Genomic DNA, 27,909 nt, shown 5'->3' on the forward strand with positions numbered 1-27,909 from the left:
CCTACAAAAACATGCGGTGGGATGGATTTTTGGCCCTCAACAGTAATTTTCCAACTCCCGGCCTACATTTTTCATACTCGATTTTCTTCACTTTTAAAAAATTGGGACACACTAATACACCATTGGCAGAACTGGGAATTGGTCCAACAACTCTAAAAAGCAATTTGGAATTAGGCTAGAACAAAAATACCCATATCCTCTGACCAAAAGAACAAGATATATAGAAAAGGTCAAAGAAAGATCCAGGATAAGCCAAATATTTATAGCAATAGTCTTTATAATAACAAAGGCTGAAAACAAATGGAAGCCCACTGATTGATACATTATAAGTCTTATATAAACTATTTCAAAATGAAGTAAATAAAACCAAGAAAACTATAGAGCATGACTGCCATCTTGTATATGGAAAGAAGAGAAAAGGAAAGAATACCATGTATTTTTAACGACAAAGCTTGGCCCACCAGGCTAGTTATAGGAAAGTCAAATTAGGCAATGCTGGGCAATGAGGAAGGTGCCATGATTAGGTGGGAACCCAGGGAAGAAAAGAAGATGCCTTTGAGAAATGAAGGGAATGCTTGCCAAATGGGGAAGGGGATGGAGGGAGGGAAGAGAACAGAAGTGAGTGCAAGGGATAATTTTGTAAAAAATTACCCAGGCCTGGGTTCTGTCAATAAAAAGTTATAATTATGAAAAAAAAAGAGAGAAATGGAGGGAAGGTGGTACTTGCCCACTGGCAACAGATTTTACACAATTCAAAGTTTTCTTTGGAGCTATTTGGGAAGAAAATTCTTATGGACAATTGAAGCTTTGCTTAGGATTTAGCAGAGATCACAGATAATAGATGGGTCCCTTATGTTCTCCATCACCCATGATCATAGATGGAGGAACCTCCGAGGGCATCTACGCCAATGGTGCCAAACTGAAAAGGAAAACCCTACATGAGAATTAAGTGCTTGGCCTATAGCTGCTATGTCACTTCCACACTCTTCTGTCTCTTCACAAGATTGTTCCATGGACAAAGCCCAATTGTGTTTATGTTTATATTGCTCATCTCAAAAAACTTCTCCAATTATAAATATCCATGATGGTGCCATGACTGTAGCTTCCTATCCAAAACTTCCTATTCTCTCTTCTTCATTTTCCAGTGTGATAAATACAAGACCGGAGTCATCGATGGACCTGCATGTAGTAGCCTTTGTGCTAAAGAAACTCTTTATTTTGGAAAATGTTTATCTACTAAACCCAACAACCAGGTATGGACTTTTTGAATAAAAATTCCAGTTGCTAAGTGAGTTGTTTTTGTTTTCTTTTTTTTAATTTTGCTAGGAGACATAGTGCTGGAACTGAAGTCAGAGAGAGCCAACTTCAAATTCTGCCTCATACTTACTAGCTGTGTGACCCTAGGCAAATTGCTTAGCCCATCTCAACCTTGGTTTCCTCGTTTGTAAAATGAAAGAAAAATATCACCTACATCCCAGGGTTGTAGTCAAGATCAAATGCACATGACTTTTTTTAATTTCTAAAATATTACATTAAGTAAAGTATTATTTAAATATTGCAAATTTTTTTGTGTATCCTAGGCACTATGGAAAGAAAAATAACTGTGGCTGCCAGAAAGGATTTTATATCACCTTGGGTGAAGAAGTGAAGGGAAAGAAGACACAAATATACAAATTACTCCATAGTGTAAGACAGGAGCTGATTAATGCAATTAGAGAGAGAGGTATCAGTGCTATGGGGATCCCAGAGGAGAAGGTGCATCTATTCAGGGAAGGATTCATAAAAGAGGTGGCATTTAACTGGGCCCTTGAAGGCTAGAAAGACACTTTGAAAGACATAATTTTTTTAATACTCTAAACCCTGAGAACAGCATGGGGCCAGGACAGAATTGGGCATATCTGGCTGGAATGGAATGTGTAAAGAGTCATGGTAGAGAAGCTGGAATGTCTTGTTTGGGCCACAATGGGGAGAGGCCTGAAATGTCAAGTTGGCAAATTTAGACGTTATTCCTCTAAATAATATTTACAGCTTGTAAAAAAAAAAAAAATGTCTAACAGCCTTGAGAAAGAGAGAAATGAGAAAAGAATTTATAGTAGTTACCACTGTAATGAGGATAATTAGGTGCCCAGTGGATAAAGCTCTGGGCCTTAAGTCAATGAAGACCTGAGCTCAAATCCAGACTCAAATACTTAATAGCTGTGTATTCCTGGGCAAGTCAACTTCACCCTGTTTGCCTGCTTCCTCCTATATAAAATAAGCTGGGAAAGGAAAAGGCAAACCCCTTCAGGATTTTTAACAAGAAAATCCCAAATGGATTCACAAAGAGCAACGAAACATCTTCTAAAAAGGGTTACTTTAAAAAAAACATTTTTCAAAGCACCCTATTCTAGTGGTCTGTCCTTCCCTTATGTTTAAAGTAGCCAACTACATTTTCATTTTTTATCTTGATTTAAGAGAATGAAAAAGAAACAAAAGCAAATCTTTTTCTTTTCTTTTTTCTTTTTTTATTTATTATAATAACTTTTTATTGCCAGAACCCATGCCAGGGTAATTTTTTTTACCACATTATCCCTTGCACTCACTTCTATTCCGATTTTTCCCCTCTTTCCCTCCATCCCCTCCCCTAGATGGCAAGCAGTCCTATATATGTTGAATATGTCTCAGTATATAAAAGCATATCTTTTTAACAGACACAAAATGTGTCAGATATAGCTTCAAATTTACTCTAAAACCCTTGAATTTGCATCTGTAAAAAGGAATAGCTTCTCTTGCTGACAGTATTAAATAATGAAAATGATCCATATCCCAATAAGTCCTTCCCAGCAGCTCAAAATGATATAAATAGCCCATATTAAAAACTTTAAATTACTTCTGAAATTCATGTTTACCTCCTTTTCATTAATAGCATCCATCAGATTGACTCATTTGTTTGATTGTTCCCTTGCCCACAAAGCAATACTATTATCTTCCTTTTTTTTTTTTTTTTTTTTTAAATAATAATGGATTGAGAAATTCAGTAATGGGCCCTTAACTAAATTATTCATTTGTATGAATACAAATGCATGGTGGATCTCTTAGACTGTACTTGAAGACTTAATAATAATAAATGGCGACTACTTTTACATTATGGGTTGCACTAAATGACCTCAGATATAACTGAGGTTTCATATTCAGTGTCAGACACCAAGTTGCATAGTCTATACACATTCATGGTGGGGTAAGAACTAAGCGTCTCAATATTAGATGAGCAATTCCCTTGTTAATGGTCTTTCCTGTAAGGTGAAGGACTGAAAAACACTCGTAGGACAAGAAGTAAGTACCTTCCTTCCAGGAGGCTTCTCATGGTCACAGGTAATACTGTCTAGTGCAGGCATTTTAGGTATTCATCACTATGGAGGAAAAAATAATTCAACAAGCTTCACATGAAAAACACTCCGTCAAGCACTACAAAATGGGAGAATAATAAAAGATTATAGTATCAGCCAGGCTTCCAGAGCTTGCTCTGCTGGCTACGAGTCATCTATCTTTTTCCTAATCCTCACGTTTATACCTGTAATAGTGGTCAGATGGCGAGATGTTCTGATATCCAGATTAATCATTTTCAATATTCACATTAGGAAAGGAGGTGTAGAATTCCTAAATATTACAGAGAGGACTGTGACTGACAGACCTTTGTTTCAAATGAGATATATTGCAAATCTAGGGACTTGACACCAATTGCCATTATTTTAAAGTGGTCAGTGCTGCCCAAGCACAGAGCAATCTCTCCTAAGGCAAGTACTGTGTGGCTAGGATGAATAAACATGGGATGCAGATGAAACTCTCAATCCGTCATTTTCCCTATAACCAAAATAGGTTTCAAATCCACACTGAAAATTCACACTAGCATGACAGAGCAGGTCAACAAGCATTTATTAAGCATTGCCTATGTGCCAAGCACTGTGCTAAACATTGGGACTACAAAGAAACTCAAAAATCAGTCCCTGATCCCAAGGAACTCACAGTCTGCTAGGCAGAGCAGAACTGCTTATGACGACAAATTCTTTTAGCTTCCCTAATTTTTTGCAAGATTGCTAAAGCAATTAGAAATCACTGCAAATATTTCAACAATCTGTAATTTCATTTTTGTGATTTTGTGAAGGACAGATCACAGCTCTTCAAAAACTCAAGAAAGAGTCTTCAGGTTTAAGGTTCTGCTGCCAAGAGGGGATGAGAGATTCTGGGCAAAGAGATTGACACAGCCATATATAGCTTCACTCGAGACCAATCACAGACTCTAGAAAGACTTCCTACTCACTGAGCCCAAAATATCTTATATGGGTTTGGAGGAAGTATTTCATACCTACAACCCAAAAAGAAAAATCTGGCTCAGATCCAAACAATTCTTTATTGATAATGAAAGGACAAAGAAAAAAATCATTAGTATTTTCAGAGTAATGTGTTCATGTGTGAGCCCCAAAAGATCATCGAGCTTTTCATGTTTTTCACATAGATGTATTTAGGCGTTTGGGGAAATCTGCAGGGCGTTGTCAAGTGTCAGATGGAACAAGCCCCTCACCTTGATTTCGGGACCGAGTTGGAACCAAGAAAAGAAGTTGTTTTATTTGAGAAGCCGACTCGGGGAACAACAGTCCAGAAATTCAAAGAAATGGTGTATAGTCTCTTTAAAGTAAGCATGACATTCATAAAACCTTTTTTCCTTTCACTCTATTTGGTGAGAGAATTTCTAGCTAAATTTCCTAAATTTCTAGGATACATTTTCTGACTCTTGTGTGCTAAACTGATCAGACATCTTGTACAAGTAGAACTGGAAGGGACCTTACCCATTATAATCAGAGAAAGAATCTCAAAGGATGTAGCTGAAATCATCTGGGGACATCCTGTTTCTGGCCTATATGGCTGAGTCTAATCTTCCATTTTTGGGAGGAGCTTTTTTGAGTTTCTTCAAGCTGAACCCATCCAATCTAGTATTCAAGCAAAATGTTGACAACAGGTGTTACAGGTTTAAAGTAAAAGATATGGAACTGATTTGTGGCAAATAAGTGAAAGCCGCCTCTGATTATACAATGTACACAATGTAACACAAATTTGCTGAGAAGATATTTTCCTAGACCAAGTCACAGAATTGTTTTGGGTTTTGTTGTTTTTTTACTTTTAGTAATTTTAAAGGTGGGAGAACATAAGAGAAATCAAGATTTGGGTCAGTTTTAGTATGTTTTGTTCTTATTTGCAAGACTTTGCTAATTAGCTGGATGAAACTACATATAATACATGCTAATAAAGTATCATAAATACCAAAGATTTAGCATTTTAAATTCTTGTACTTTAAGGATCTATAATGTTCTCAAGCTGGGCAATTATTGCAGTTACTTATCAATGTGCCAGCAAGGTGAGGAGCAGAGGCAGTATGATGTTGGGCCTGTAATCAGGAGCCCTGGGTCCAAATGCTACTTACCTCACTGACTAGCTGTGTGAGCTAAGTCATTTAACCTGGGTCACCCTCCATATCTAATGTCTAAATGAGAGTTAAACTCAAAGGCCTCCCAGGGGCCTTTTCTGCTCTTAATCTGGGATCTTATGCATTAGGATATGGTATTTAAGATTTGCTGTGGCCAAAATGAATCTCCTCGTGGGTGGCCAACTTCCTAGTGACCAGCGGAAGTTCCCTTTATTGAAACAAAATTAAAGGTCAAACTGTTTTGGCACAGGATTGAAATATATCTAGTATGGCTCTAAGACCAAAATTTAATACTTTCCAACTATGACTGATTAAACATAATTTTATATATTAAAAAATTAGTCTCTTAAATACTGAAATAAGACAAGCTAGCACTGTGGAAAGTTGACAGAACAGTGAATTTTTGTAGTAAAAATAGCATGAAATATGTAGAAGACAAAGTACAAGTGTGGTTTTTAACATCTACCTCTCTGGATGGGGCAGCTAGATAGTGCAGTGGATAGAGCACCAGCCCTAGAATCAGGAGAGCTGGAGTTCAAATGTGATTTCAGATACTTAAGACTTACTAGCTGTGTGACCTGGACAGGTTACTTAACCCCAATTGCCTAGGCAAACACCCTTCTTCTCCCTTCTCTTCCCCCCGCCCCCCAAAAAAAAAAATTCTATCTTGAGATAAGCTTTGAGTTTAAATGCTATCCTTATGATTTTTCTCAGTGAATGCCTTAAATTCCTATAAAAACAGAGTGGGAAGCAGAATTCTATTGCTCCAATAGTGGAAGATGAGCAGAGTACTCAGTTCAGTGGAAATGCCGTCTCAGTAGAGAAAGGACGCATTTATTAAGCTTCTGTTGTATGCCAGATTACCATGCTTAGCTTTTTGCAAATATGCTTAATAAACATGAAAAGCTAAAGAGCTAAAAAAGAATAATCAAAAAACCAACTATGGAGTGACCTCTTCTTTATAAAGCTAACCAAGTTCTTCAGGCCCATCTCTCATCTTCCTTCCACATCTACCCATCCAAGTAAAAAATGTCCTAAAACACACATAGCAACATCTGGGAGACGTCCAAAAGAGGGTTAGAACAGTGATAAATACTAGGTAGCTCATTTGTGTAGAAATTTAGATAAAGACATTACATAGTGAGGAACAAATGCTTCCCTTGTCTCAAGAATAGATGTTTCAGAACTCAGCTGTGTGTGTGTGTGTGTGTGTGTGTGTGCACCTTAGCAATTTTGATGATTTTTTTTTAAATGTGGCTAAGAATTCTTGTCATCACCAGGCCAAGTTGGGTGACCAAGGAAATCTTTCGGAGCTGGTCAATCTCATCCTCTCAGTGGCCGACGGAAACAAAGATGGCCGAGTTTCCCTGCCCGAAGCCAAGTCCGCCTGGGCCCTTCTTCAGCTCAATGAGTTCCTGCTCATGGTCATCCTTCAGGACAAAGAGCACACACCAAAGCTAATGGGCTTCTGTGGAGATCTCTACATGATGGAAAGAGTGGACTACACCTCTCTTTATGGAATAAGCCTTCCCTGGGTAATTGAACTTTTCATTCCCTCTGGTTTCAGGAGAACCCTGGATCAACTGTTCACACCCTCATGGCCTAGGAAGGCTAAAATAGCCATAGGACTTCTAGAATTTGTAGAAGACGTTTTTCACGGTCCCTACGGAAACTTCCTCATGTGTGACACGAGTGCCAAAAACTTGGGATATAATGATAAGTATGATTTGAAAATGGTGGACATGAGAAAAATCGTGCCAGAAATGAATCTCAAAGAGTTAATTAAAGATCGTCACTGTGAATCTGACCTGGACTGTGTTTACGGTGCAGATTGTAGAACTAGCTGTGACCGGAGCAGGATGAAGTGCACTTCAGAAGTGATCCAGCCCAACCTGGCCAAGGCTTGCGCCTTGCTCAAAGACTACCTGCTGCGTGGGGCGCCCGCAGAGATCCGGGAAGAGCTGGAGAAGCAGCTCCAATCCTGTGTTGCCCTCACGGTCACAGCGAATCAGATGGAAATGGAGCATTCTTTGATATTAAATAACCTAAAGACATTACTGTGGAAGAAAATTTCTCATACAAATGACTCCTAGTCAACGTCAGACATGGGAAACTTGCCCCTTTAAGTCATCTTGACCATTAAAAAGGAGCCCCTTCCCCATCAAAGTCCCTTTAAACCCCCCTTCCCAGAAATTCAACATCCTGTGCCCAATCCCCTCGCGACCCTTTCCGAAGGTTTAGTGGAGATCAGAGCCATGTCTCTAAGCCACTGTCAGCAGATGAGGGTCTTCTACTTGTATAGTTTACAAAATTTTACACAAGTCGCTACTTTTTCTAACAGTCCTGCAAAGGGATGTGGGGCACAATGATTCCCATTGTATGTTCAGGAAACTGAGGCCGACTGCTGCTAGTGAGTGGCAGCCAGGATTCTGAGTCCCAGCTTCAGCTTCTAAGTCCCTGGCCCCTTCATGGTACCAGAAAAGTTAGGAGATGTGAATACAAGAACCTCTGGTCTGTTTCTCAGACACTTACTTGTTCTTCACTCCTAATGCTGTGAAAATCCTCATTACATGTGAATACCCATGTTAATGACAATGGTTTTTGCAAGTAATTCTTTGTTAGCCAAGAGGCCACTGCTGGAAATGTGGTCAAATCCAAGCTGCTGTTTTAAAAATTAATTTAACTTTCACATAGTTTACTAATATTTCAGCATGGCAGAATTTGCACATTAATGGGAAATTTAAATTGCTAAGCAGATAAATTAAATTCTTTGATATAAACAGGTAATGGGACTTGTTTTTTTACATTCTTACCTCATTCAGATCTTGAACGCTACACTTTTGTTCTAGTAAATTATGGATATTTCCTCTAGCTCTACATCAGAACTTTGGGGAAACTGGAAATTTTTTAAAAAAAACTACCAATACACAAGTTATTAGTCTATTTTTTACATGAGTAAATTACAAAGCATTAGAAATGGAATGTTATATAAAAGGGCCCAAATTGAAACTGTCTTAAAATCCTGCTCTCCCACAATTCTAAAAGGTCTCTTCCTCACAAGCTCTGGGCATTCAGCATTTGCAGTCCGAGTGAGATGCCTCCAAACCAGGTACTAGATACAGAATATGCATAGGAAAGTTGTCATATTTGACCCCCCCCTCCCATATAAGTAAATGGCCAACTGACCTGATCAAAACACTTTTAAAAGGTAAAGAACCAGTTGAGGTGCAAAGTCTCGATTCTACCCATTTTCTTGTTTGAGCTGTGGCAGACATGGAATTAATCACAAAATCTTAATAAGGTCTTCAGGTTATCAACTGAAAAGTACTAAGGTATCTTGTGTCCCCAAATGGCACCCCACACATCAAGTCTATGGGTATGCACACTGAAAGCCTTCCTTCATCCATCTTTCTATGTACTCAGGACAAAAAGATTAAGCAGCAAAGTAGATCCCGAGTGCATCTGACCTGTACATACTTTGTTCTGGCATGCATTTTCAAACCTTGCGCACAATGACAATCTTTTTTGATGTCTCCATAAAGTACAATGTTCTACTTTTGGAGGAAGAGCCAATGTTTGCTGCTGGAAAAGATTGCAACTGCAATTGCTTTGTGTCCTCCAGCTGTGTCTAAATTGTACATGGTGTGATCAGGCAGTGGACTTTATTGATCATGGCGTTTCCACGGTTTGGGTTTTTTTTTTTTTTCTTTTTTCAGTTTTCTTTACAGTTGTACCATTTAAGGTTTTTCCTTTCCACTAAAGCATCTGGTTTCAATAAATGACTGGAAGTATATTTCCTATTTGTAGCATTTCCTCGTCTGTCACAGCCAAAAAGGAACCTTAACTTATTTTATGGATGGCCATCCAGCTCATTCATTCCTTGATAGGCAAGCTAGCTGCCATTATCTATGTTGCTTATTGTGTCCAATAGGCTATCACGGTCACTTTAGCAGCATTAGGGACAGGCTGGTAACCATCATGGAGATGCAGTTGCCAGTCCCATTTTGCTGCAGTCAAGTTCAACTAAGACTATAATATATGTTCAGAAAATAAACAGGTATCATTACCACCATCTTGGAAAAAAGAACTCCATCCTCCTGGGCTATACTTTATAAAGCTTCATTAATAGACACAGTTGTTGTTCAATAAGTTTATTGTCTATCTGAAAATCTTCATAGAAAATTACAGATTTTGATGTTTTAACTGTCAGCTGCCCGCTCCTGAGCTCTGAGGAAACTTGCCTTCTTCTGAGCAACTCGGTCTTTCTTCTGGGCAAGGGACATTTTGGGGCGGTTCCATCTACCAAGCAAAAAAAAAGCAGATGATCAGAGCTCACAAATGTTAATCTGGAGTCTTTGAGTCTTCAGCAAATGCTGAAGCTCCTGACAGTGCAAACTGTGGTTTGTTCCACGAAATAGCACTCCAATCCCACTTCTCAGGCGTCCCATATGCCTTTTTTCTCAACCTACAAATGGATCCTGCACATGTGGGCCATCACTTGGCATTTAATTCTTTCTGAATCCCTTTCCATACTTCAGGAACCCTGACTGCTTTCAGGGTGTTAATGGCCCCCCCCTTCTTTCTTTTCGACTTTTATTTCTTCCTCCTCTTAACTTTCCCCTGACTCATCACCAGACCTGTACAGAAGATTACTGAGCTCCCTTGCTCAGTGGGATTACTACCCACCCCTTGCAATCTGACTGACACTACCAAAGCACTAATGCCTTCTTATCCCCAAAGCCATTGTTTCCCTGGCAGCTTTGCCTTTTTCATCCCTTGGGACTCCCTGACACTGCAAGCACTCTACTGGCTTCCAATTCTCACATTGTAGTTCTCTTCCCACACATACTTTTCCTCCCACTTCCTAATCCTAATTCACAGCTTCACTGTCACACTAATATTTGTAGCCCTGAAGAGTCTCCTTAGCACCTGAGCTAAGATTATCTAAATATCCTCAAGTCTAATTCAAATTGATAACATTGCAAAACTAGTCATTTTGCCCAAAACTGGCTCTTCCAGCAAAACAATTTCTGTTGATGACATCACTACTGCCATTACCCCCTTAGGAATCAATCAGCTCATAGTCTTTTTTCCCTCCCCACCATATCCACTCACTTGCCAAGTTCTTTCTTTCAACCCTGGCAATCTCATATCTTCATTCACTTTCCCTCTCACCTGCCCTAGGTCTCATTGTCTCACTAAGGGCTCACTGACATTCCCACTATGAACAATCCTTCCCCTGATGCTGCTGCTGCTCGTCCTTTGGGATCCAACTCACCTTTGTCATCCAGTTCATGTTTCAGCCAAACCAGACTCTTGTAATTCCATCCCCTGCCACCCTGCCCTTTTCTACTCTTTGTATCTGTGAATGATTTCCTACCTCAGCCCCAATCAATGACTTGGGTCAGCTTCCTTTCCCAAGGTCTAACTACTCTACAAGATCATTCCCAGCACTCCCTTCTCGACTTACTCATGTCACTTTGAAGATGTCTACTGTGGTCCCTATGGCAAATTCTTAACCAATGAACTGAATCACAAGTTGACAAACCCAAATAACCCCAAATGCTCAATTATACCAGATTTTCAAGATAAAGTAACGACCAGTTATCTTGTCTTAGGATAGAACAAGGTGCCTGGAAAATTTCAATTCCGAGGCAAATAAACTTCTATCACCACAATTACTTTTGCAAACCTGGTTCCCCTTGCTTCTGCAACGTCATGCAGAGCCAGTGATCGAGTTTGCAAATTCACACCAAGGACTCGGCAGAAAAATCAGTAGCAGAATCCAGTACAGCATTTTCACAGCATTGTACTTGTACAAAAAGAGAGACTGAGCCAGAAAGAATGTGACATACCTTTTCTTTTTGACTTCCCTCTTGGGTTTCTTTTCATACACTGGATTTTCCCGTATACCAGCATGAGCTTTCTTGTACATCTCCTCCATCTGAAATAAAGGGAGCCAAACAGTATTTGGTTTCCCTTCAAATGCCCCAGCCAACGCATCACTAAGTACAAGTTTTACCACTACAGCTTCCAAAAGCCTTTACTAATTTCAAAGGGAAAATAATCTGAAATGTTTAATGGTCATCATCTGCTTAATCCTTATGCTCATATAAAATAAGAAATACAATTTATAATTGTGTTAGTTTTCAATGTATTCTTTTTTCCCTTTAATTCAAACTTGGCTTGTATGTTATATATAGGTTAGAATGATTCTTGTGAAAGAAAAGAGGTTCAGAAAAATAGTGATTTCTTTAAATGACTCAATTTTCTTCTTTCAAAAAGGCTTTATTTTAAGACAGTACATTTCTGAAAGGACTTTTCAAAAGCAGTTAAAAAGCCAAGGGTCTTTTCTTCCCAATATCATAAAATTCTCAAGTCAAAATATTTTCAGACTGGATAAAAGGTTTAGTTCCTGTGGTCAATTGTTTCAACTATACTTTCTAAATAAAAAACAATCAAGCAAGGGCTTATTAAACAGTCCCTATAAGCCAGAAACCAGGCTATACACCAGGGATATAAAGACAGAGTTGAAATATTCTTTCTCCTCAAAGATGTTACCATTCTAACCTGTCTGTGTACATAGGAATATACAAAATACAAACCAGATACAAGGTAACCTTGGGGACAAGGGGTTTAGCAGCTCAGGGGTCCAAGAAGCCTTCCCATCAGCACATGGGAAGCTCATAAGCCAGGTCCTGCAGGAGGCCAGAATTTGGAAACGGGGGAAAAGAACCAATAAACCAGATTCCTGATGGGCCTAAATTTCATGGTCATTAAATAATTCTATCCTAACTCAACAAATCTCTTAGCACATGAGTAGCTTTTAATGCCAGAGCTACTTGCACACCAAGCGTGTTAAGTGGCATCACAATTTAGAGGAATTCTAAGTACATTCCTTTTTGTCAGACCATCACTGATGTTCTTTGTGCTGGCACCTATCAAGTACCCAAGGGTGCAGGGTAGGTGTACTGGACCTTTTTCATTAAGGTGTTATGTTAAACTATCTCAGTATTCAGTTTATAGGTGACATGCAAAAAGCTCTTACTGACAAGCTCGTGAGGGAGATGGTAAAAAATCATTACTCCCATTTTACAGATGAAAAGCTTGTGGCTCAGAAGTCACAAGCACCCCAACCCTCATTAATTTTCAAAGCTAAGTTCCTGCTTAACCTGGCTACCCCACTACTCAACCTTGTCCATTCATTAAAATGTCCACAAGTAAACTTTTAGGGTCACATTGTTTCTTTTAAAAAGCCCAAGTGCTTCTTTTATTAATGTAATGCCTAAGCTCACCTACATCTGTATCGTCATTCCTACATAGAGCACAGCATGAGCCTGTGGGATCAGGACCAGATCTACCAATGAGCTGGAAGCGTAGCTAGCTCTGCAAGAGGACATCCAGGTTTATAGATCTGACATTCACACAGAACAGAAACCCTCCTGACATGTTTGGAATCCTATGACAGCTACATTCACAACTTGCTTACAAGTAACGTACAACAAAAACTCTCAATCTTTAGAGACCAGTGGCTTTTAACATTTCTGTAAAGTCGGATGGTCCTTGTAACTAACTGGAAAATAGCCTCTCTACTATAGGCTGTCTCTACTATACAGCTCTCAAAGGCACCCATGACTGAGGTTAAGATGTGATGTCAGTTACTTTTACGTGCCAATGGTAAAAATATTTTACTCTACCCAAAGAGCAATTACTTGCCCTGCCTTTCTCCTACCTGTCCACCTAGCTTGGTAGGCACCAGGATGTGATCACGAGAATGATCAGGACCAACATACATACTAACAAGAAAAAGAAACCTCAACTAAGTTGAAAATCTGTCAACAAGCTAAGCTTTCTTTCAATCTCAAGTTTTACCTTTGCCTGAAAAAAAATCTACCTGGTACCACTCATGAATTCCTCCTTCCTTACATAACTTTCCATCTTTGGTTTTAAATACTACCTAATGCTGGCAAACTGTCATCTAGGAAATTGTGGCTGGCTCTCAATCAAGAGATTCTGGAGACTGAGGTCTCTGGTGCAGCAGCCACTCTAATCCCTGCCATGTTCTCTCCATTAGAGTTTTAGACCTGTGCCAGGGAATTGTACCTAAATATTCCAGTGACCAAAGAAGTCATGGCGGCCCCTAATGAAAGACATCCCAACAAGCACCTCAGCAGTTCTCATTCCATGAAGAGGACTAGAAAGAAACTAAGCATGGAAGAGTTCAGTACTACCCACACACCATGCACGTCTGCTATATGAAGTAGCAGCTGGGCCAAGGCAAACTATGTCCCGATAAAGTTTACTTGGGTACTGGGCTAAGGGGAAGAGACCATTTAAATCACAACACATTCATAATTATTTGTATTAAAGAGTTCTTTCGGCTTCCATTTTCCTTTTTAATCATGTGTGCATGCTTACCTAGAAAAGCCCCAATTAATGCTTATACAGTCTATTTATATGGTCATTTAAAAGTTCTTTTTTCAAGCTATTTCTTCACAGCTGTCAATTTCCTTAAACTTCGTGGTCAATTTGGGCCTATTATGGCAAACTTCTTACCATGTCAGGAGTTATATTGTTCTTTATGTACTGTGAGAATTGTTTTTTGTAAGCATCTTCATCTTCTTCCATGAGATAACGCATATAATCTGCAACATTTTGGCCCATAATATGCTTACGATGTACTTCTGCATTGAATTCTTTGCTTTCTGAATCATATCCAGGGAAGCGTTTAGTACTAAAACAAAATTTCAGAAATTAGTATTTCCACAGAATTCAGTTGTAAACAAATACTACACATTATCTGCCATCAGTCCCGTCTTGAAACTAATTGCATCATAAGCAACTCAGTCAGTGGGATATCATCATTCAGCAGCTAAGCCTAAACCACTCTAAGGTGGAAATACAGTATAAAATTCCAATGAAAAACCGTAAATAGACCTAAAACACTAAGGTCTAGAAAAATAAGGAAAAATAGCAAAATTAAAAACTACTCAAGGGCTGCCTGAGATTCCAATATAAGACTCATCACAGTCCAAAGTCATCTTTAAATACTCCATAAAATCTTTTCACAATCTCGCACTATAGTAAAACTATAAACTAGTTGAAAATTTTTGCTCTATCAAGGAAAGCTATACCCAAGTCACTAAATATAAATCACCAAATTTCCTGCTCTTACAAATCCTTGATTTTCCAACCAAAGTGAATCATAAATTTCAAAATAAATTACAAAATAAATTTTGTAGTGAGAATCTTCATCCTATCTATTTTTTCAATGGCCTGAGCATCTTTAGTTATTTTTATTCCGAGGGGAGGGGGAGGGGTGTAGGGCAAATATTAAATAGCCTAAGTTGCTCTACCTCCCAAATCTCCCAAGGAAAACTCTCCAAACCCATCTTATTTACCTGTGAGGAATAGATAGACCACCATCCACAGCTCCCTTAAGGGCCCCAAAGACTTTGTTTCCTGTGGTAGTTCTGGCAAGACCTGCATCCAGGTAACAGGTAAAAGCACCAGGCTGACCATCAATGCTTTCCACATTGTATTCATCTCCGGTCACCTCTACCTGGCCTTCATAGATCTTGTCCATGCCAAATCTGTTAAGAAGCTATTGATAACAACAAAACACACCAACTAAATATGCATTTCAATATACAGAATTGGAATTTTTAAAAAAATTTTAATTTTCTGACATTAAGTTCAGAGATTCCAAAATTAAAATTCTCCCCCTTTCAAAGTCTTTTTATAGGCCCTAACCTTTCTACGAGCTTAAAACACCTTACATATGTTTTATGTAAGAATGCTTACTTCTTGAATGCTTTCTAAGCAAAATTCACACATACTCGAAATGAAACGCAATTATTCTACTTAACAAAAAACAAAGGCAAGCAAGGGCTATATGATCAGGCTACCTAATAATACTCCTTTCAACTCCATTTTTCTGAAATTAAAATGCTGCCATCTAGGGACTGATAAAACAATAAACCACCTCCACACCTAAATGGCCAAAAAATGTCACAAAAAAGACACAGCCATGAAAAGTTTGGTCCAACCAAAGAGGTTCTCAATCAATCTTAGAATATTTTCATCATTACTTTTCATGTTCTGTAATTAGCAGGAGGATCTCAAAGCCCTCAAGTTACTGGTATAATACCATTAATGAGACTAAGATTTTAAAGAACCAAATCAAATCTTAAGGATGTATAAAATTATGCTTATTATAATAAACTCTTAACTAGTTAGCTGTGAAACACAAATGTAAGCATTTGACTGAGGGGAAAAGCCCCATCCACCCCAAATATCAATGAAGTTACCACAACATACCCTGCGGGCCAGCAGCAGGCCTGTACAATAAGCGGCAGCATAATTTGTCAGGCCAACCTTCACACCATACTTTGGTAACTCATGGGCATAAGCGGCACAGACAATCATATCCCCTTCTATACGGGCATAAGCAATCTTTTAAAAAAAAAAAAAAAAAGGAAAAAAAAATTAGAGATTAGTGTCCCACAGGAACCACATTGTCAGTTTTAATAATTATTCAGACCTGTAATTCACTACCTAAGCAAACTTCCATAATAATTAAATTAACATTGTTATTAATATGATAAAACAGCTAAGAAAGGTTAAAAAGACAAGCAAATCACTATTACTAGTAATACTGTTTAACAAAAACATGCACCATTCATTTTTCTAGATCACTATGGAGTATTAGCTTTCCCTATTTCAGGTTGAAATATCAAATGCTTGAAAACAAGCTTACAAAGCACACATATAATAAAGACTATTATCTAATGGATTTTAAAAAAAAGAATCCCAACCGTAAAAGCTAGTAAATCAGCTTGCTAGTAGACCTCAATGGTCAGAATGATTGGACCCAGTCAATAAGAAAACCCTAATAATGATAAATATAAGTAACAACAATTTATGTTGATGTAAAACGATATAGTTACTTGTAAGCATACACCATCTGTTCTTAAATGGTTCATCGATGTATTTGGTTTTTATCCTAAGCATGAAATATTTGCAGAAATGTTTTGCAACCATAAAACATATAAACATCAGTTATTAGATCCTCCCAATTGAACCTCTTGTAACAAAGTTCACCAAATATCAATACAGTGACAACTTCTGAGAATATTATGCCCAAATAACATCAAGTCTCTGGAAAAAGTGGCCGTTTCATTTATTTGAGCCAATATTAAAAATCCTGAATCTTGTTTACCCTCAAATTTTCAAGTTTTATGACGGCCTATGATGAATAAGAAAACATCGCCAGCTCTTAGGCCTCAATCAGGAGACTTCTCTACTATCCCATTTGTTTCTCATAGACTAATCTAGGCGAGGTGAAAAAAGAGAACTATGCAGAAAACACACACGAGGAGGGAAGTATTTCTGCTCATGAAAGGGAACAAGCACCAAATAAAAATCATGATTAAATGTTTCTCTAGATCACTCCCAGGAGTTAAAATTTGAAGCAGAAATAGCATGTTTTGTTTTGTTTTGTTTTGTTTTTTGCAAGATTACTTTTTGTTACTCCTTTTAGTCATTCAGCCTCTCCAGGTTCCGAGGGAGAGTGACAGGAGAGAACACCCCAGAGCGGCAAAGCATGGCTTGTAGAGGAGGAAGGGAGCAGGGCCTCCCAGAAGCGCGAGCCGAGCGCGGGGAGACGGCAGCCGCCCACTATTTTAAGGGGAGACTGGACTCCGAAGTTTCTGGACAGCCCCTCCCCTCCCCATGGCCCCGATTTTAGTCCCGAGATTGCCAAGTTTCTGTGGCCTCCAGCCCATCATTTCCTAGCCCACTGCGGGGACGGCGCCCAGGGGGCCGAGGACCACCACTTGCCTGGCAGATGATGTCTCTGTTGGTGACCCGGACGATCATGCGGTACTTGGGGGTGTTGTATTTGTTCTTGTCCTGGATGACGAGGCGTTTCCGCGCATAATAATCCGTTTTTCCCTCTGGAAAGGAGAGCTGTGTCAGCGGAGGTTCCCGCGGCCCAAGCCTCCGCCACAACCCCCCCTCAAAGGGCCCTACCTACCTCGCCTTCTCCGGAACTTCACCTGGTACCTCTTGAAGTAGGCCTTGTTCTTAACGACTTTAACAAACCCCTTGGAGAGAGAGAGAGAGACTCAACGCTGGAAAGCGCCCCCCGGGAGGGACTCGCCCACGTGTCCTCCCTGCCTTCCGGACCCGCTCCTCCGAGGGGCCCCAGACGGAAGCTCGGGCAAACACGCGGCGGCCCCGGAAGCGACCTCCGGCGGGCCGGCGTGCACCAGCGCCCTGCAACCTGGCAGGGGAGCCCGAGGCCGCGGAGGGCCCCTCTGCCCGCCGACTGACCGGGCGCCCGGCTCCCGCTCAACGCCAGCCCCGGCCGCCCGCGGGGACAGCGGCCCCCGAGAACGGCAGGCCCGAGGCCCGGCCCGCGGCCTCCGTGACAGGCCCAGCACGCCCCCCCCCCCGACGCTCTTCCCCTACCCCCGACCGATACCCTAGTGCTCCCCAGCCTGACCCCGGCGCCCCCGCGGTGCCCTCTGCCCTCCCCGGCCGGCCCGAGCACGGCCTCCCGGCAGCCGCCATTAGGCCACGCTGGGAGCAGCCTGGGCTGCCGGCCATGGCCGCTCTGCAATCGGAATCCATCCGCCGCTCAGGGGGCTCGGATGGGCTCCGAGAGGGTATGGGACCGAGCACGGAGGACCACCAAGCTCCCCGAGTGCCGAGGTCCAGCGAACACTCACCATCCTGCCGAACGAGACCCGCGCCCTCGGCACAGACCAGCGGGCCTCGCAGCGCTAGGGGAAAAAAGGGCCAGAGCCCGTGCGCAAGCGCAGTATGTACAGCCGGCGACTGACGCGATGCTACGTGGGAAAGAGAGGCACCTCGGGAAAGGACTGAGAGGAAAGTCGTCTTTCTGCCCCCCAGTGGCGCGAGGGAGACGCAACACTCTCCTCTCGAGTCACGTGAATGTTTTGGGCCGCTGCTCCTCACCAATAACGTGTCTTCCTGGCTCGTCTCTTAAATTATTTTCCCCCACTTAGCAACGACAACAAAAAAATCTCTCTCCCGCCCAGTTAAAAAACACAAAAACTTGCGACCCTTGGAACTCGGTTGCCGCGGGCTTCCCCGGCGCGAGTGCGCGGGCGGGCCGTTCGTCCTGCCCCCGTGACGGCGCCCGGCTTCCCGAGCCTTTAGTTGGCGTCCTCCGAGCCCCCGCGATGCGGAGCGCGTTCCCGCGGCCGCCGAGTCAGCAGTTCTTAGCCGCCGCCCCCTCCGGAGCAGCTCCTCGGCAGCTTTTTTTGGCGGGGTCCCGCAGCTGGGGAGCGGCTGCCGGCGCCCCGTGCGCGGCGCCGTGGCCCGGGAGGAAGCTGGGCCCGGGCTCCCCCGGCGGCCCCGTCCCGCCGCGATGCTGCGCCACTTCCCGGGCCGGCCCGCTCCCGTTCCGAGGGAAACTCCCCGAGTCTGGGCCGGGGCCCCCACTCGCGGGGCCTGGGCCCGGCTCACTAGGGCCCTCGCCATCCCTCCTCCTCAGGCCTGGGCCGGGGAGAGTCGTCGGGAACATTCTCTCTAAATGGGATGTTCTCGTGGGGGGTTTTAGGGTCTCGGGAGGCGGCCCGAGTTTCTTCAGTTATCGCCCCAAGGGCAGGCGGGGGTTAAAGCCCGGACCCTTTATTGCCTCCTTCTAAGCCTGCCTCCTTCACTCGGGGCTCGCTAGCTTTTCTGGAGGCCTCCGGACCTCGGTTTCAGGGGGGGAGCGGAGGAGGAGAGCCTGCCCGCGCTCCTCCCAGCTTCCCTCCGAGCCCCGGCTGAGGCTGGGAGCTCCCGGTGCTCCTGCCCCTCTGGCCCGAGAGCTTCTTCTCCTTACACATCCCTAGGAAACCATCACCTGTTGTAGGGCCAACTCAGGGCTAAGCTAGACTTAACCGCTGCCTCCTCGATTCCACCCAGTGCCTTGTTTCCCGTTGTGGCCCAAAACGGCTCCTTGCAGGATTAAGTCCGTCACACCGGGCCAGGCTGGGTTAGGTAGCCGTTGTCTCCATCAGCTCCGCTGACTTAGCAGCACCTAGTTTCACGCCCTGGCCCGTAACAGCCATCCCTTACCATTATGTTCCGTGCCCTGGGCCGAACGTAAACTCCGAGAACAGAAATTCTCTCGTGTGTGTGTCATCTGTGCTCCCGACGCTTAACAAGGAGCCTGGCTCGCGCTTAATAGGCGCTCAATGAGTGGTTGCCTACTCACTTAGTTAATTGAAGACACTTTTTAAAAGATGACTCTGTTTCTGGGAGAAACTTTGGACTTTGTAGTAAAGGTTTTCTATTTTTTGTTAATTTTCCACATATCTTAAATAGCAGATTTTCATTTCATAGAAATTTCAATTTCAGACATTTCATTCCATAAGGGGGGAAATGAGGTTTTACATGCCTGAAATGACCTGTTTTAGCTTTTAAAGTCTTTAAGAATTCTCCCCTAAAAATTACTACAATGGAGGTATCTACAATATAAATAACTAAGAGAGGTTTTCTGAAATTATACAAGAAGAAATCCAACAAAGGAGCCAGCAATAAAATCCATAGCATCACCCAATTATAAAATGTGATTAATAAACCAACAAGCTAGCTGTTAAGGGGCAGGTCAATTCTCCGAGAGAATCCCACAGCTGTGGGTCATAGCATCCGGAGGAGCTGCAGGGCAGCCTTTGCTGACGCAGGGGTTGCGGACTGGGAATGAGATAAATTGGAGGCAGAGGGAAGAGGAGAGAGGTCAGAGAACAGCACCTGCCTCTCAGTCTCCTTGTATCATCCTCTCACACAAGGAGATCCATTCTGCAGGTCCGGGTTGGATCTCCAGCAGCCACTATCACGTAGCTCCCAGTAGCTAGCTATCAACAAATTTGAGATCGTAGCGGTTGCTGAGGTAGGGCAATGGTTAGTGTATGAGTTCAAGTGTCCCTAACTTCAGTTTCTACATCTGCAAGATAGAGATAATGATAGCACTTGCATCCCAGAGTCGTTGTGAAGATCAAATGAGATAATAATTGTGAAAGCCATTATGGTATAAGGCATATAATAAGAGATATATAAATGTTAGCTATTATTATTTGTTGCAGTAGGAGTCATACATAACTAGAATATGACTCTTATTCCAAGGAAAATAGAATAATTGCCAAAATAAAGCTGAATTAGATCAGTTTTATGAAACTTTTTCCATGAATTGGGAAATTATTTGCATAAAATATCTGATAAAAGTCTGACATCCAAGATCTGTATAGAATCAACCAAGTATTCAAAGGAATTGTAGAATATACAAGAGAAACTGAAGGAAAGGATATATTTAAGGGGAGATGGGGAGGATGTGCATACCAGAGAGAGCAACAGCTAAAAAAATGGAAGCGATATTATAATTAGTCTGCACACATTTATGAAGTGACTACTGTGTGCAAGGCGCTATGCTAAGCACAGTTGGGATTTAGAAAGATGTCAAAGGTAACTCCTGCCCTCAAGAAGCTGATAATCTAATGGGAGAAACAACGAGCAAACAAATATGTATAAACAAGTCATGTACAGAATGAATAAACAAGAAATACTTAACAGAGGGAAAGCTCTAGAGTTCAGAGAGGTATACAACAGGTTTTATTTGGGACCTGAAGGAAGACAGAGAAACAAGGAGATGGAAATGAGAGAGCATTCTGGTCATAGACTCAGAGAAACTCCTAGGTGCTCAGAAAGGGAGGGTCTTGTTGAATGGAACAGCCAGGAGACTGCTGTCCCTGGATGGAGGAGCACATGCTCAGGAGTAAAGTGTAAGTAGATTATAGGGATGGTATTAGAGAAGAATGGCTGGGTTCTGAAGGGCTTAAATTTAAACAGAGGATTTTGTATTTGATCCTGAAAGTGATGAGTGTTTGGATTGGGGGAATGGGCCATGAGCCAACATATTCTTCAGGAAAATCTCTTTAGTGTCTGAACAGAGGAAGGATCAGAGTGGGCAGGATTTCTCTGCTTCCTCATCCTTTGAAACAAATGTTGATGCATGAGAAACAATTGCCTTCATGGTGGTCTATTTTTTTAAAACAAATATTCCTCATTAAAATATGAACTGACCAAGTTCCATGATAACTTTGAACACATGATAAAATCAACTTCTTTTTTTAAATTTTTAATAGCTTTTTATTTACAAGTTATATGATGAGTAATTTTACAATATTGACAATTGCCAAACCTTTTTTTCCAATTTTTCCCCTCTTTCCCCCCGCCCCGTCCCCCAGATGGCAGGATGACCAATACATGTTAAATATATTAAAGTATAAATTAAATACAAAACAAATACACATATCCAAACCATTCTTTTGCTGTACAAAAAGATTCAGACTCTGAAATAGTGTGCAATTGGCCTGTGAAGGAAATCAAAAATGCAGGCAGGCAAAAATATAGGGATTAGGAATTCAATGTAATGGTTCTTAGTCATCTCCCAGAATTCTTTAGCTGGATGTACCTGGTTCAGTTCATTACTGCTCCATTAGAACTGATTTGGTTCATCTCATTGCTGAAAATGGCCAGGTCCATCAGAATTGATCATCATATAGTACTGTAAAATCAACTTCTTTACTTGCTTCTTCAAGGAGAACCTATGAGCCATTTTGCAGGTAATAAAAACTGTCTTCTAGCTTTTGTTTTCATCTATAGCAAGAATGTCAAAGGCAACATGGTAAAGTTTGCATTGGTGACTAAATAAGGAGTCCATATTTAAGATTCCAACAGTTGAGGGCAGCTCAGTGGAAAGAGCACCAGCTCTGAAGTCGGGAGGACCTGAGTACACTTAACACTGCGGGCAAGTCACTTAACCCCAATTGCCTCAGTTAAAAAAAATATTCTAACACTTAATGTCAATGTTTAAAGATAGTCTTACAGTCGTGTGATTCTAGCATCCCTGTTCCCTTTTTCTGGTACATAACCTCCATCAGTAATGTCTTCTACTCTTGGACTAACGACTTCAATCTTAGACTGACTTATTTCCCACCCTCCTTCTCACTCCCAAACAGCTTTCACTTTTTCTTAGCAGAAATCAAGCTTTTCCTCCACCTCCCAGCCATGCCTTCACACTGCTGTCATCTTGAGTTCCCCACATCCTTGCCCTAATTTCCAGTTGCCCCCTTTTGAGACATTTTCCCCATTGAAACAGAAACTTTTTGATGATAGGACTTATCTTGCTTATTTGTATTTTTATCCTCAGCACTTACTACAGACCTTGACACACAGTTTGATACATAATTTGACCTATCTCTTTATATCTACCTACATATATCTATTTATCTCTCTACTTGCAGGATCTTGCACTTTTGAGTTGAAAAAAAAAAATCAGCTTTACAAGTACACAGTAGACATGCATGATTTGATAGCAATTAGTCTGAAACAAATCATGAAGTTCCAGTGGATTTTAGGCTCAGTCTGAGTCAATATGACATGATAATTAAGAGACATCCCTGTGATGTTTTCAGAATGAGGAACTCACAATCCTTCCACCAATACAGAGCAGTAAATTCTGTGTAGTTTATGGTCTACCAAGTAGATTGGAGAAGGAAGAACACTGAAAGGTTAGATCAGGGGTCCTCAAACTATGGCCGGCAGGTCAGATGCAGCAGCTGAGGACATTTCTCCCCCTCACCGGGGGCTATGAAGTTTCTTTATTTAAAGGCCCACAAAACAAAGTTTTTATTTTACTATAGTCCGGCCCTCCAACAGTCTGAGGGACAGTGAAGTGGCCCCCTATTTACAAAGTTTGAGGACCCCTGGAGATGACTTGCCAGAGATCACCCAGCTAGTATGTTTCAGGATTTATTCCCAGTTGTTTCTGATCTTGAGTTAGCCCTGTGTCTGCTATAATATAGGGTTTCTAAATGCAATGTAATTTTAGCCTACATTAAGAAAGGCCTAGTTCCATTCTCCAATTGATAAATGATCAAAGGATATGAACAGACAGTTTTCAGGTAATGAAATTGAAACTATTTGTAGTCACATGAAAAGATGTTCCAAATCACTATTGATCAGAGAAATGCAAATTAAGACAGCTCTGAGATCCCACTATACACCTCTCAGATTGGCTAGAATGACAGGGAAAGATAACACGGAATGTTGGAGGGGATGTGGGAAAACAGGGACACTGATACATTGTTGGTGGAATTTTGAACACATCCAGCCATTCTGGAGAGCGATTTGGAACTATGCTAAAAAAGTTATCAAACTGTGCATTTGATCCCTTTGATCCAGCAATGCTACTACTTGGGCTTGTATCCCAAAGAGATACTAAAGAAGGGAAAGGGATCTGTATGTGCCAAAATGTTTGTGGCAGCCCTGTTTGTAGTGGCTAGAAACTGGAAAATGAATGAATGCCCATCAACTGGAGAATGGCTGAATAAATTGTGGTATATGAATGTTATGGAATATTATTGTTCTGTAAGAAATGACCAGCAGGATGAATACAGAGAGGCTTGGAGAGACTTACATGAACTGAAGTTGAGTGAAATGATCAGAACCAGGAGATCATTATATATCTCAACAACAATCCTGTATGAGGATGTATTCTGATGGAAGTGGATTTCTTCGACAAAGAGAAGACCTAATTTAGTTCCAATTGATCAATGATGGACAGAAGCAGTTACACCCAGAGAAGGAACACTGGGAAATGAATGTAAACTGTTTGCATTTTTGTTTTTCTTCCCAGGTTATGTTTACCTTCTGAATCTGATTTTTTTTTTTTTTTTTTTTTTTTGGTGCAACAAGAGAACTGTATGGCTCTGCACACATATATTGTATCTAAGATATACTTTAACATGTATAAGACTGCCTGTTATCTAGGGTGGGGGTGGAGGGAAGGAAAGGAAAAGTTGGAACAGAAGTGAGTGCAAGGGACAATGTTGAAAAATTACCCAGGCATGGGTTCTGTCAATAAAAAGCTATAATTAAAAAAAAAAAAAAAGGCCTAGTTTCCCAGAATAGGAAGCTGATTATTCTGCTAGATTCTGTCCTGGTCAGGTCACATCTAGAATATTGTGATCTTTTTAGGGTCACATTTATTAGAACATTGATCAGTCCAAGGAGAAGTTTTTAGCAATTATTATGCCCCAAGAAATCCTTTGTGTAGACGGTAGTAGGGTTATGGAATCCAAGTGAAGAACAATAAGCTTAAGGAGTTAAATTTTAATGAACCAAAAACCAGAAATAGCAAAAACACTGTCAGCTGAGGCTCTAATGTTTGCTGGAGGCTCCACCCAAAGTAGTGTAGGTATACAATGAATGGTGTGCAGGTAAATGTTTAACAGCATTATGGGGATGCATGCAGACACACTTTTTCGGTTTATTCTTCCTAATTAACATATTCACCATCACTTTCTTAAGTCTAGACATTCAACAAAACAACAAATCAAGCCCTTGTGTGTAGCATTTGGAATTTCGGAGGTGGAAGTGCACAAGCTGAATAAGGTCAGTAAGCCTTATTCAGGTTGGCCCCAACACACCCTTAATCCAATAACTCTCGAAGTACCTAGGGCTAGGTTGACTTTTTGGGAGGGAGTTTCTCTTGACACTCTATGGCTGTAGATGTAAAATCTTACTTGGCCTTTAAACATGTAAAAAAGACTATTTTATATTTTTGAAGCCTTGTGAGTCTGACTGCTTGTAAGATGAACTGGTGGATAACTGTTGGGGAAACTCAAGATACTGAAATTCACATTTTCCTTACCAAGCCTTCCCCTCTTCCTAACTTCTCTATTTCTATTGAGAATACCTGCATTCTCCCAATCACCTAGCTTCCCAAACTAGGTATCATCCTCAATTCTTTCCTCTCTTGTCTCACCCATATCCACCCAACTTTTTCCGACTCCAAGTGCTTTTATTGGCTGTCCCCCATGCTTGGAACTCTTCCTCTTCATCTCCTGGCTTCTCTGGCTTACTTCAAGTCCCAGTTAAAGTCAGGGTTTCTTCAATAAGCCTTTCCTCTTCAATCTAAGAGTCTTACCTTTAAGACCATCTTCAGTTTATTATGTATACATCTCATTTGCAAGTGGGTCTTTGTATGTTGTCTCTCCACCCACCCAGAGACTTGAGCTCACAAAGAACAGGGACTATCTTTTGCCTTTCCTTATATCCCAGCACTTCGTCCAGTTCCTAGCACTTAGTAGGCACTTAAACGATAATTTACTGATTAATTCCAGCTAAATGGAGGCCATGAGCCAGATGAATGAGAATCTGGTATACCAGGGAGAAGAGGGGATTATTTGACTTCTTTTTCTTGGTCCCAGAGAGCAGAAGCAGGAGCACGAGTTGAACACTGAAAAGAGGAATATTTCAACCATCTCTGAGGAAAAAATTTTCAATTATTAATGTAACCCTTGGCCCAAAGGACCAATTGTTTCAGATTCTCTCCACATTGATGGAGATTGATTACTTAATACCTCTTGCCTCTATGAGGGGCAGGTAGATTTGGAGACAGCAGGAGTGAAAAGAGATCTGGACTCTTCTGACTTCTAAGAGATGTGGTTCCAAACTCCCTTCAAGGGAAAAAGGAGAAAAAGACTGTGGGAAGAAATCAACATGTAGAAGAACTGGCAATCCCTAGCATATCCCTGTCTCCAGCTTGCTACCCAAGGGACTTGGGGAATTTCTCTCTGGCTAAGATCTGGAACCCTCTATCTCTCTTACTAAGTTATCTTGCCAAAGCGAGTTAGCTCCCTCCCAGTGGGAGAGCTCCTTCATTCTGTATGTCTTTCTATCCCCAACACTTAGCACAGTGCCTAATACTTGGTATACCCTCAAATGCTAGTTGACTAACTAGATGGAGACAATGAATCAGATGTATTTTTCTACATATACTTTCCCTTATTTCTGCTTTGCCATAGACTTGGATAAATGAGTTTATTTGCTAATTTCTGTATATATTCATTGTAAAACTAGTATCTGGTGAGAAAGGTCAAGCCTTGATATATAGATAGGACCCTTGTTTCTTGTTAAGGGATAGTAATTAGAAAGTTAGCTTAAACCTTAAAAACTATTTCCCTTAGACTAACCATATTATTGTGCCACAAAAATGGTAACTTTGAAGAATACAGAGAAAAATGTAAAGATTTATAGAAAAAAATTCAGAATAAAACAATCTGAATCAGGGCAGCCCCTTACACTGACCTTAACTTTGTGAATACAAATAAAGGCAAAAATCAATCTTTGTTCCTAGGGAACTGATGGATACAATGACTATGATGATGATGACAGTAGCTAACATTAAATGGTACTTATTATGTGCCACACACTGCAATAAGCACCCTACAATTATTCTCTAGTTTGCTCTTCATGACCCTTGGAAGTTTTGTCGTTCAGTTGTCTTCACCATGTCCAATTCTTCATGACCCCCTTTGGCGTTTTCTTGGCAGAGATCCTGGAGTCATTGGGCCTTTCCTTCTCTCCAGCTCAATTTACAGATGAGTAAACTGAGGCAAACAGAATGAAGGGACTTGCTGGATTTGAACCCAGTTGAGTCATGGGGAGTCCAGACTTGGAAGTCTATGCACTATGGCTCCACCTAGTGGTCTTACCCTTCAAGGTAAGTTCTTATTCTCACCATCCTACAGAGGAGGAGACAAATAGTTAAGTGACTTGCCCAGGTTCACACAGCATTTGAGGCAGAATTTGAACTCGAGGCTTCCTAACTCAAGATCCTAATGGCATTTTATCTGCTGAACCCCCAGAATAATATAGCACTTGGGGTTTGCAGTGGACAGAGTGAGGGTATTCTGTCAAGACAGCCTGAGTTCGAATCCAGTCTCAGACACTGGCCAGCTGTAAACAGCTGGCGCTCATGCCTGGAATTCCCTCCCTCTTCATCTCTACTTCCTTCAGGAAATCTCAGCTAAGAATCCCATAAGAACCTTCCCCAATGCCCCTTAGGGTCTTTCCTCAGCTGATCATCTCCAGTTAGCCTGATATTGTGTCTGTATAGTTGTCCACGTTGTCTCCCCATCGGAGCGGACGCTTCCTAAGAGCAAGCATTGTTTTTGCCTTTTTTGTATACCCCACACTTGGGAGACGTTAAAAGATGGTTAACCGAGTTGATTCACTGTAGTTTTACATGGGGCCACTAGGTGGCACCATAGTACACTGCTACTCTCTCACCCCCTCATCTTCCTGAGTTCAAGATCAAATATGACTTCAGACACCATCTGTGTGACCCTGGACCATTCACTGAACCCTGTTTCCCTCAGTTTCCTCATCTGTCAAATGGACTGAATGAGGAAATGGCAAAAACCACTCCAGGGTCTTTGCCCTGGGTCCCAAAGGAGTCATGAAAGGACCCGACAATAACAACATTGATCCTATTGATCCTATTGATCCCAAAGTGAACCACCTTTCGACTGCTTATCATCCAACTCTCTATGGGCGGTTTGGGCCAAGTCACTTAACTTTCCTGGTCC

The 27,909-nt window shown here is 41.4% G+C and overlaps 2 protein-coding genes and 1 non-coding gene across 4 annotated transcripts in view; 1 reads left to right on the forward strand and 2 right to left on the reverse strand.

The window, feature by feature from the left end:
* DIPK1A (divergent protein kinase domain 1A) overlaps positions 1–9,037 on the forward strand; it is a 109,515-nt gene extending 100,478 nt beyond the window's left edge. The window contains exons 3-5 of the mRNA XM_031969302.1: positions 1,146–1,253; positions 4,493–4,669; positions 6,739–9,037. Of these exons, the coding sequence (XP_031825162.1) occupies positions 1,146–1,253; positions 4,493–4,669; positions 6,739–7,551 (1,098 nt within the window). The 3' untranslated portion in view covers positions 7,552–9,037. The remainder of the gene's footprint in view (positions 1–1,145; positions 1,254–4,492; positions 4,670–6,738) is intronic.
* Positions 9,038–9,593: 556 nt separating this feature from the next.
* Positions 9,594–18,526, reverse strand: RPL5 (ribosomal protein L5). Of its 2 annotated transcripts, none has more exons than XM_031969305.1 (8): positions 18,193–18,526; positions 17,496–17,565; positions 17,300–17,415; positions 15,779–15,913; positions 14,860–15,062; positions 14,015–14,192; positions 11,314–11,399; positions 9,594–9,757 (listed from the first exon to the last, which is right to left on the reverse strand). In XM_031969305.1, exons 1-8 carry the CDS (start codon positions 18,193–18,195, stop codon positions 9,658–9,660), a joined length of 891 nt encoding a protein of 296 aa, XP_031825165.1. In that variant the 5' UTR covers positions 18,196–18,526; the 3' UTR covers positions 9,594–9,657. The 2 variants fall into 2 exon arrangements, with proteins under 2 accessions (XP_031825165.1, XP_031825164.1); XM_031969304.1 differs by having other exon boundaries at positions 11,314–11,402.
* On the reverse strand, positions 11,066–11,203 carry LOC111720336. Its single transcript, XR_002770053.1, has one exon. It is a non-coding gene; the product is annotated as a small nucleolar RNA SNORA66 (small nucleolar RNA).
* Positions 18,527–27,909: the final 9,383 nt, after the last annotated feature.

The sequence above is a fragment of the Sarcophilus harrisii genome, chromosome 4 (genome assembly GCF_902635505.1).
Source record: "Sarcophilus harrisii chromosome 4, mSarHar1.11, whole genome shotgun sequence".
In the NCBI taxonomy this organism is placed as follows: Eukaryota; Metazoa; Chordata; class Mammalia; order Dasyuromorphia; family Dasyuridae; genus Sarcophilus; species Sarcophilus harrisii.